The sequence below is a fragment of the Lycium barbarum genome, chromosome 6, assembly GCF_019175385.1.
Source record: "Lycium barbarum isolate Lr01 chromosome 6, ASM1917538v2, whole genome shotgun sequence".
Lineage (NCBI taxonomy): Eukaryota > Viridiplantae > Streptophyta > Magnoliopsida > Solanales > Solanaceae > Lycium > Lycium barbarum.
The window spans coordinates 89529436-89540889 of NC_083342.1; the positions used below are offsets into that span (position 1 = coordinate 89529436).

Here is an 11454-nt window from a genome sequence, read left to right on the forward strand (position 1 = left end):
AGCATGGCTGATGAAAAAGGGGTAATGGCTATGAGTAATGATCAGACAGGTGAGGGCTAGAAACAAGCTAATGGTAAGGCTGCCAGGAAGTCCTCTGTGAAAACACCCCAAAATGAGTGAGCAGTTGGAACAAGCGATGTATTCAACCCTTTGGTTGATAGTGTATTGCAACAGATGATCCAAATAGGTATCAGTATCAGTGTGCCCCCCCCCCCCTAACCTATTTCCAAATGAAAGTTGCAACTTGGAATGTGAGGGGCTTCAATAAGCTGTTTAAGTAAAAAGAGTGCATTAAGGTGAAAAATAAGGAGAAGTTTGACATGATAGCACTGGTAGAACATCGAGTCAATATTAAAAAAGCCAGTAGTATCCTCAATAAAATGGCCATGGGCTGGCAATGGCACCACAACTATGACAATACAGGAAGAGGAAGAAATTGGCTACTCTGGAACCCAAATGCCCTAGATGTCACTATTTTGCACACAGATAAACAACTTATCCACTGTATGGTTGAGCAGACTCAGACTGGGCTAAAGTTTGAATTCATGGCAGTATATGGCTTACATACCATTGATGATAGGAAAACCCTATGGACTTGTCTGGCAACACTGGATTCCTTAGTGTAAAACCCATGGCTTGTCATGGGTGATTTCAATGTAGTTCTGAGGGGTGAAGACAGAATGAATGGGTCTCAGGTCATAGATGTTGAAACTAAAGATTTTGAAGACAGTGGGAAGATATTATACTTGGACTAACAACCATGTTCATAGCAAGATAGATTGGGCCTTATTAAACATGCTTGGGTGAATCTCTGGCCACATCTGAATGCAGTAATTCATGAACCACATTTTTCAGACCACTCTTTGATGAGTGTCACCATGACGCCACAAACAGACAATGCTCCCAGGCCCTTTAAATTCCTTAACCACCTAGCAAACCATCAAGACTTCCATACAATAGTTGCTACTGTCTGGGGCAAAGTAATATATGGAAAACCTATAGAGAGAGTATGGAAAAAACTGAAGCTGCTTAGAAATGATATGAAGATTTTGAACAAAAGAGAATTCTCAAAGGTGGAAGTAAAGATCCAAGAACTAAGCCAAACGCTTAGTGATGTTCAAATACAACTAATAGATACTTATGATAACCAGAATCTGTATGATACTGAGAGAGAAACAAAATTTACTTTGGAGAAATGGAGCATGATTGAGGAGAGTATACTACAACAAAAATCAAGAGTGCAGTGGTTGGGCTTAGGGGACTCAAACTCTGCTTACTTTCATGCCAGCATTAAAAACAGACTGAGTATAAACCATATCAACAGGCTAGTCTCTGGTAATGGCACTATAATACAAAGCAAACATGAGATTGAGGATGAGATCCTTACTTTCTACAAAAATCTCCTTGGGACCAATGCTAGAGAACTGCCTACTATTGACCCTAGCATAATACCTACTGGTCCTATCCTAAATAGAACACAACAACTCCAACTGATCTCACCAATTACTCAAAAGGAAGTAGTGGATGCCTTGTAAGATATATCTGACTTAAAAGCTCCAGGATGTGATAGCTTTAATGCCTGCTTCTTCAAAAAATCTTGGAGTATTATAGGACCTGAAGTGACAGCAGCTATACTTGAGGCACTGCACTCACAAAGAATGTATCAGTCTATCAATGTCACATCTGTTACCCTCATCCCAAAGGTAAAACATCCTACTAGCATTAAAGAATTCAAGCCTATATCGTGTTGCACTATACTATATAAATTGATCTCAAAGGTATTGACTAAAAGGATGCAAGGAATTATGGACCATATAATTGATGAAAGCCAAGCTGCCTTTGTTCCTAGGAGAGTTATAACTGACAACATACTACTTAGCCATGAACTAGTTAAAGGCTATGGGAGGAAGGGTATCTCACCAAGGTGTATGCTTAAGGTAGACATGCAAAAGGCCTATGAATCAGTAGAATGGCCATTTCTTTATCAGGTCCTTGTTGCACTGAACTTCCCCATGGTATTTGTGAGATGGATTATGCTGTGTATTCAAACTGTCTCTTACTCAATCGTGATCAAAGGGCAACCAACCAATCCCTTTGAGGCAAAGAAATGTTTAAAACAGGGAGACCCTCTATCCCCTTTTCTATTTGTAATTGTAATGGAGTACTTGAATAGATCCTTGAAACAACTTGGCAAAAATCCACTTTTCAAATTCCATCCTAAGTGTAGCAGATTCAACATTATTCAGTTGAGGTTTGCAGATGATCTACTATTGTTCTGCAGAGGGGATGTATCATCAGTTCAACTGTTATATGATAGGTTTCAACAGTTCTCAAAGGCCTCGGGTTTAATAGCAAATCCAAACAAGAGCTCTGCATATTATGGTGGTATCTCAACTGAGATACAACAAGAGATCATGGCACTGCTTAATTTCACTCTAGGTAATCTGCCTTTTAGATACTTGGGAGTACCACTAAGCACAAAGAGAATATCTATTGTACAATGCCAGCCTATAGTAGACAAAATTCTCAACAGAATCAAATCCTAGATTTCCAGCTATCTGTCCTATGCTGGGAGGGCCCAGTTGATCAAATTAGTCCTTTTTTTGACATCTCCTCGTGGAACAAAGCAGCAATCAGTAAGCTGCTATGGAATATATGCAACAAGAAAGATAAGTTATGGGTGAAATGGCTTCATTCTTACTATGGGAGAATAAGAACTTGCTAGAAGAATTCCCAAAACAAGCTTCTTGGATTATCCAAAAGGTCTAAAAGCAAAGAAACACTTTGAAAAGGCTGGATTTGAAATGACAAAAGTGCAGAACATGCAGGTATTTTCAACTTAACTGTTCTACCAAAAACTAAGGGGCCAGTTTCCAAAAGTGTCATGGAAAAGACTGATATGTAATAACCAGGGAGTACCTAGATGGGTGTTTATCTTGAAAATGGCTATTCATGGTCGACTATACACAAGGGACAGATTGTGTAAATGGGGAATTACTACTAAACATGTGTGCCCATTATGGGATATGGAAAACGAGAGCAGCTCCCACTTGTTGTTCGTGTGCAATTACTCTGCCAGTGTTTGGAAAATGCTACTGAAATGGTTAAGGATTGACAGAACCCCATTGTGCTGGGGGAATGAGGTAACATGGGTTGTCTAACATGCAAATGGAAGATCAGTAAGAGCAAAGGTGTATAGGATGATGATGGTTGCCTCTGTTTACCATTTATGGAAAGAGAGGAATAATAGAGTATTTCAACTGAAAATCCAACAGCCTCAAGTAGTGACTAAGCTCATTGTCCAGGAGATACATATCAAAGCTGGTGGGAATAGTAGAATAGCAAAATGGCTTGAGTCCTATAATTATTATCCCTGCTAACCTTTAGTTTGTATTAGATGCTATGATTTTATTGTTGCTTTGCTGAAACTGGAGCACTAGGACTATGTCCAGTGACTAGTTTTCTTTCTGTACTTTTAACGTCCACTTTTGGTAATGAATAAAGTTAGTTGCCAAAAATAAAAAAACAATATTATATACCGATGCAACTCTATCCAAAGACTCCAAAAGAAGGTGATATCAAGACATATTTCACCAAAGTTGTTCTTCACACACGATCTCCAAAAGAAGGTGATATCAACGTGCAACAGATTGGTTCAAGTGATAATATGGTTGATTTGTTCATCAAGTCTCTATCAACTACAACTTTTGAGAAGATGGTGCACAAGATTGGAATGCGAAGATTCAAGTTTTAGATTGATGTTCTCCTCAGGGGGAGTTAATGCGCGCTATACTTTTTTTCTCCTAATCAAGTTTTGTCTCAATTGGATTTTCCTGGTAAGGTTTTTAATTAGGCAGTCAAAATGCGTATTATTAGAAATGTGTACTCTTTTTCCTTCACTAGAATTTTTCCCATTGGGTTTTTTTTAGTAAAGTTTTAATAAGGCACATTATCTATCAAATAGACATCCAAGGGGGAGTGTTATAGATAAATATTATTTATTGTGGATGTCTATCTTTAGGAGAAAAGTTAGGGTTGGTGATTTTGGCACCAAATTAATTTTTCCCTATAAATAGAGATATTCTCTTCATTGTATATTATCCTTCAAGAGAAATAAAGAATTCTCTTCTCTTCTCTACAACTGTCCACAAATTGCAACCGTGGCATGTTTACGCGGGGTGAATTAAAATTCAGTTAGCCAAGATTAGGGGTGTTTTTAAGTGTGGCAATAGTTCAGGGACTAAAGTTGCAATTGGTGCCAAATTTAAGAGTGTTTTAGTCACTTCAGCCTATTTTCTTGTTGCTTTATTATTTTATAACAACTATATTTTAGTTGACTAATATTACGTTTTTTTTAGCACCAAAAGGACTAAACTTGAAAGTTTTAATTCCATGTAACTTCTGCTTTGGAGGTCTTGTTTTTCAAAAAAGTTACTCATGATTTTTTCAAAATTATATTTTCCATTAGGAATAAAATTGGAGTACCATTAGGATCTTACTTGTCAATTTCCATATAGAAACTACTTCAAAAGAACGTGTACAAATTTCGTACTGAAGTTCCAATTAATTGACTTTTAATTTTAAAGTCCTAAATTTTAGGTATATAATTCAAATTTTAATAACCAAATTTCAATAGATATTTAAGTACTAAATATTAGGAAAATAGTAAATGATAATTTTCTCTATTGCAGAGTCTTTCAATGAAGGACAAAAAATTCAATCAATATTTCTAAGGCCCTTCATGCTTTTAATATAGTATATATAACAGGTAATATGTGTTATATATTCATGCATGTTCATACATAATATATACTTAATGCATGTAATATTAAAATATCAATCATAAAAAGTAACATTAGATTTTGTGATAAATTCGTAAAAGGATTAGTCTACTTATAATAATTTAAATAAAAATCTATAAATACCTAAGTTAAAAAATAAATTTTATATTATATAAAAATACATAGATGGACGATTGAAAATGTCAAGGGTAAAATAGACATTGCATAGGATAAAGGGGGGAGAATGTCTATTGTTCATAGTTGAGGGGGAGTTTGATTTCTAAAGCAAAGTTGGGGAGTGAAAATCATTTTTATTGGTCCATAAAAAAAAAATTAAAATGAATTAATTCTTAAAAGATAACTTTAGGATTTGACCCCTCTCCATTACACTTTCTTTCCATTTCCTCAAGTACACATTTAGATGAGTGACACTTGTATAACATAACTTTTAAAGGTCAAGATTAGATCAATCTAACAAGCAAATAAGTTTTGAAAAGCACTTTCTATTTTTGGTATGCAATATCAGTTTCCACAAATTTTGGTACACATTAGTATCATTAATTTGCATTTGTAAATTTTATCGGTAAACTTCCCTACCCGCCTCCCCTCCCCAAATCCGTATAAATAAGAAAAGTGATCTGTGATCCTGAATTTTAGGAAATTGATTTTAAAACAAGTCCGAAAAATTGAATTAAAGAACATATGAGGGGATTGGGAAGTAAAACTGGAGGAGAAATGATAATTTGATTTTCAAGTGACAAATGGAAAAAAACTAGAGTATTGAAATTATCTGTGACAATATTTAGCTTATTCTCTTTCATTTAATTTTATGATGAATATATGAACATTGGATGGAGTATATTGAACCATTCAGTGAAAAATAATATTTAATCTGATACTCTTTAATTTAGTTAAGATGGTAAATATATGAAAAGACCTGGGAACCAAAATTAAAGAGTACTTTCGAAAACTTAATATTTTAATCATAGTTAAGATACCTGTTAAATTAATCTAATCTTAACCTTTAAAATTATATTAGACAAGTGTCACTTACCTAAACATATACTTGAGGAAATGGAGAGAAAGCGTAATGGAGAGGAGCCAGATCCGGAAAATATGGTCTTTGGCCTAACTATATTCTTACCTATTAAAGATTTGACAAGATTCAATCTTTTTATTCTTGCTATTAGTAAGCTCATGTAGTTGCAATTACAGGCGAGGCTGCGAGTTGAAACCCTTCAAGATTTAGCATGTGTCCTTTTGTTTATTTTTTATTAGTATTTAGTACTTAAATAACTAAAAGTAGATTTCATGGCTCAGAAAGCAGATAGGTTTCCAGTTTGGGAAATATTATAAGCTCAAGGAGATGTCTAACAGGCATAACCATTTCGGAAGTTTAGATTAATTTGTATATGTGAATTATCTCAATCATTGAAATGACATAGTTGCAATTTCCTAAATGATGTTGCATTCATGCTTTAAAGTTTTGTTATATATATATATTTCATTATTGTCCTTTACCATCTTAGTCCAACTCTTGTTTTACTCCTGCTTTTCTTATACTGGTGTGTTCAATCAGGATGCGATTAAGATATCTAGTCTCACCGTCTGCTAACCTACACAAATTCAAAAATTCCAGTCCTTAATAGGCACCAGAGCTACTTTATTTACTAGTTTTTTAAGCAAGATACTACTCTTTCAGGTCAATTGAAAGACTGAGATCTTAAGTAAGAAGTATGACTGTAGCACTGTTTAATAGGCAACTAGGAAATTATTGGCAAGAAAATAGACAATAAATCAGGTGAGCATAAAATAGTACTTCAAGAACATGAATCCAGAAGACTGACATAATTAATGCAGGACAGGAAAAAAATGCAACAAGCAGTATTGTATGCTCAAAGGAAGTTGAAACTACTCTAGAGAATTTACCTTACAGAAAAAACTATTTTAGGAACTTTCCCGTATAAAAAATTACAAAAAAAAAAAAAAAAAAAAAAAAAACTCTAGGCACTTTGATGAGTAGTCTCCTAATAAAAATGGACTTTCCTTGGCCATCTTCCTAGCTGATGCTGTAAATTGAGCAATTTCCAAGCTTAAGAAAATGGAGCGAGCAAACAAACAACAAGCAAATGCATTCATCTGTAGATTCAAAAGCTGACAGACTAAGAAAGTTAATTAGGAATAAAGGACTTGCCAAACTTAAAAGCTCACAGAAACTGGCTCCCATAAGCTGATACAGTGTGTACAAATAGTTCAGCACCATTACGATACAGGATCATAAGAAAAAAACAGGCATACTTCATATCTATGTCACACAAGTATGTACACTCAAGACCTTTGATTTCGAACAACACGAAATTTATATTGCTCGGACTCTTCAAAAATATCGACGGAAGCATGTCGGATCCTCCAAAACTAGTGCATTTTTGGAGGATCCGACACGGGTACTGCAGCATTTTTGGAGAGTCCGAGCAACATAGCACGAAATAGTGGTTTCACTTAGTAGATCTCAAATACTAATGAACCAGCAGTTTACACATATTTCCTTTGAGATGAGTCATCAAATTTACACTAGTAACTATAACTAATTAAGTGTTCTCTGCTAAGACCTTCCTCCACGGATCAATTTGGATTGGCCTTCTTATCAATCAGATCTCTGTGCCTAATGGCGAACTTCAGTTCAAGCACAAGTTCAGGCCAAGAATCATTTCCCTTGCAAAAGTTGAATATTGATCCAATAACCAAGCTTAAGATAACCAAGTCACAAAGTAACAGCAAGCAAAAGTATTAATCAGCAGCGTGAAACTGACGTAGCAAGAAAGTCATGTAAGAAATCTTTTAGAGCCCGTTTGGATTGGCTTATAAGTTGCTTATAAGCTGTTTTCAGCTTTTTTGAGTGTTTGGCTGGCCAGCTTAAAGTCATTTTGTGCTTAAAATAAGCTCAAAAAAATAATTAGGCCCATTTGACTTAGCTTATCTAGAGCAGCTTATAAGCTGAAAACAGCTTATAAGCCAAAAAAAATAAGTTAGACTACCCCAACTTATTTTTTTTAGCTTATAAGCTGTTTGCAGCTTATAAGCATATAAGCCCATCCAAACAGGCTCTTAGAGGACTCGCCAAAACAAAAGAAGGTATCTTTCGCATACTTCTCACTCAAACCATACAATGCCATGTAGCCACAAAAGTCTTAAACTTATTATAAAAATATATGTAATTTGCCCGAAGCATTGTAGTATTCAGAAATCAGAATACGTACAAATTCTAGCTCTGGCACAAAAAGTCATTCACCACTTGAATCAAGGTGAAACGCTGACCTGAGGATGAACATTTTGCGACCTTGCACATCTTAGATAGCACTTCCAAAAGTTAAGTTTAGCATCCCAGCACAAGTCATGAACATTATATGTCAAGATTCCACAAGAAAACTGAAAACAAATTTGTAGTCTTACTTGATATGGCAGCTAATGTTGACGTTCAACATATGTTAAACAAAATAGTGAAAGGGTTCACAAAATAATGATAATATTGTGACAGTCTTTTATTCACTTTCCTAAAAATGATTTGGCAGCATTAGAAAAGAGCAGCGCCAAATGACTTGAAGTTAAAGCAGATGACGAAAAGCACCACTGTGCTTCTGTTGCAGGAAAATAATGGCAAAAGTGCTTACTAGTATACTGGTACTCCATATGAATATAAGGAAATTCTTGTGGCCAGCAAGTTCCTCGTAAGTGCGTTCTGTTGAGAAATTGTAACCTAAAAGCTCCATTTTAAAATAAATTCCATCTAGTTCACACAACAAAGTTGTTCAAACGGTAATTCTAAGTAGTAAGAGTTTCAGCACCAAAAAGCAAGTCAATTTCCAGTCCCCTCCCCACACACAAAAAAAAATGAATAGATCCTCAAATTAGCAAAGGCTGAAAACTTACCTAAAACTTGCAGGAGATGAGATTCATCACAATTGACCGATCATCTCAGTTTAAATGGCTACCATATCAAATGCAGCCAAGTTCAACCTATGACGACTAACCTCAAAAAATAAACATCAACCCGCCTCCTGCATCAATAGTAAGCAGATGAAATTGCACGATTTGTCCTTCAAATGGGCTGGTTTTTAATTTTTTACCCTTTAGCAATCAAACCGATGCCTTATAAGTTCTTTAAGGGAAAAATCATGTGGGGCATAATTTGTGGGATATTATATGTGAAAATATGACCCTATGCTCCACGAAAAAGTTGTTTGGTATGAAGGACAAAAATTAAAGACTAGCACAAAATAGAGACAAAAGTGCAAATGACCCTAGTAAACACAGAAGCATTTGATAACAAGCCCAAGTCAATCTCTATTTCAAACAATGACAAGGGAACTGCAAAATTTTAGCAATGCCCTAGGCCAAAGAGAAGAGTTCATGTTGAACTAATAATGCCAAGTTACTCAAATCTCAGGAACTGCTAGTATTGAGGTTCCATTTCCTACATAGACAAACAGCACAGCAGAACAGAAAACACAAGAGATAGGTATAGTTCGTTGTCGCTGTTTAATTTTAATATACAAATGTTACAAGGATAATATAATTTGCTGAGAGATCTAAGTATAGAAAAACTAGAAATACATAGCTACATTAGCATAAGGTAAGAACAAAGGCACACTATATCAATACATTCCAATGTGTGATATTTCTTTTAAATCCCCCCTAAACAAATAACCAACCATCAAACACCAAGTAGTGCTTCAACCTTCAATAGAGAGCAAACAACACACAAACGTAAATGCAAGATCTTTAATTAAACAAAACAAAATTCAAATTTCATTAATTAGATTCCAAAATACTAATAAACCAACAGTTTACACATGCTGAAATCAGCTACTCCTTAGATTTACACCACCTAACCCTAGAATTTCTTAAAGCTAGTTAATGATTGAAGCTAGCTCAGTTGGTGTCAATGCTTTTGCTCCTCTAGTACCTATACACAGCACCAATAAGTAGCCAAAAAGAAAAAAAAAAACTATAAGTGAATACTACAACAATAATATAATTTGCTAAAAGCTTTTAGAGCCTGTTTGGATGGCTTATACCTATAAGCTGTTTGCAGCTTATAAGCTAAAAAAAATAAATTGGGTAATCTAACTTATTTTTTTTTACTTATAAGCTGCAAACAACTTATAAACGGCTTTAAATAAGCTAAATTAAATGGACTCAATTATTTTTTTAAGCTTATTTTAAACACAAAATAACTTTAAGCTGGCCAACCAAACACTCAAAAAAACTGAAAACAACTTATAAGCCAATCCAAACAGGCTCTTAGTTTGCAACACCAAAAAAGGAATAACAGCACACCGTATCAATATTACAATATGTAATATTTCTATTAATCCTCACAAGTAGCGCTTCAATCTTCAATTTAGGGCAAATAACACACAGATGTAAGGACAGGATCTTTAATTGAACAAAAAGAAGTAGTACAAATTCCATTGATTAGATCTAGAATACTGATTTACATCAAAAACTTCAAACAGATAAACACTAATAGACTTTAACCATAACAACAATCTTCTTCCTAAGCCCTTTCACCACGAATCCTCCTAGCAAGCTGAATATCCTTAGGCATAATGGTAACCCTCTTAGCATGAATTGCACAGAGATTCGTATCTTCAAAGAGCCCAACGAGATACGCCTCAGCAGCCTCTTGTAGAGCAGCAACAGCACTGCTCTGAAACCTCAGGTCTGTCTTGAAATCCTGTGCTATTTCCCTCACAAGCCTCTGAAACGGCAATTTCCTAATCAACAACTCAGTAGATTTCTGGTACTTTCTGATTTCTCTAAGAGCAACAGTTCCTGGCCTGAAACGGTGAGGCTTCTTCACTCCTCCGGTCGCTGGAGCTGACTTCCTGGCAGCCTTGGTGGCCAGTTGCTTTCTTGGTGCCTTTCCACCTGTGGATTTGCGAGCTGTTTGCTTCGTACGTGCCATTTTAATTGTATTTATTGACAAAAGTTGGAGTTTCTACTAGAATGGTGACAATGTGAAATGGGTAATGGGGCATTTATACAAAGAGATGGACGGCGGGAAGGTGTTCCAAATTTTTGGCAAGGCCGTTGATTGAAATTTTGAATTAACGGTGTAGATTGGAGAGGAGATGATTACCCGGATAGCGATCTACGTGCTATTAAAGTAACAAATGAATATTTGCCACGTGGATCTAAAAGGACTCTGTAATTGTTTTCTTAGGGCTCGTTTGGCCATAAATACCAAAAAAAAAATCACTTTTTTTGGAATTTTTAAGTTGGAATTATGTTTGGCCATAATTTTTGAAATTGTAATTTTTGGTGAAATGTAGTATAAAAAAGTCAAAAAAGTGGAAAAAAAAATGAAAAACAAGTTTTTCTTATTTTTTAGTATTCCGGAATACAACTCCGGAAAAAAGTGAATAATCTTTATGGTCAAACGCCCACTTAGTACTGATCTTTTATCTTTCTCAATTTCTTTTTGTGCCCCAAATTTTGCTACTATTCGAAGAGGAGCACTTAAAGTTCCAACCTCACAATTTTAGGTGGGTTATTTTATTGGGGAAATGGTCAAAAATACCCCTCTAGTTTTTTTTATTATCTAAGTTTGTCCTCCGTCAGAAGTTGGGCTATCTATACACCTGTCGTTACTAAAGTTAACAAAATTATC

General features: G+C 35.2%; 1 protein-coding gene across 1 annotated transcript; it reads right to left on the reverse strand.

Annotated features, from left to right (window-relative positions):
- Positions 1–10205: 10205 nt before the first annotated feature.
- Positions 10206–10809, reverse strand: LOC132644751 (histone H3.2). Its single transcript, XM_060361356.1, has one exon. It carries the CDS (start codon positions 10747–10749, stop codon positions 10339–10341), a length of 411 nt encoding a protein of 136 aa, XP_060217339.1. The 5' UTR covers positions 10750–10809; the 3' UTR covers positions 10206–10338.
- Positions 10810–11454: the final 645 nt, after the last annotated feature.

Coding starts and splice junctions, on each gene's coding strand:
- LOC132644751 (XM_060361356.1), bottom strand. CDS start 10,749: ATGGCACGTACGAAGCAAACAGCTCGCAAATCCACAGGTGGAAAGGCA.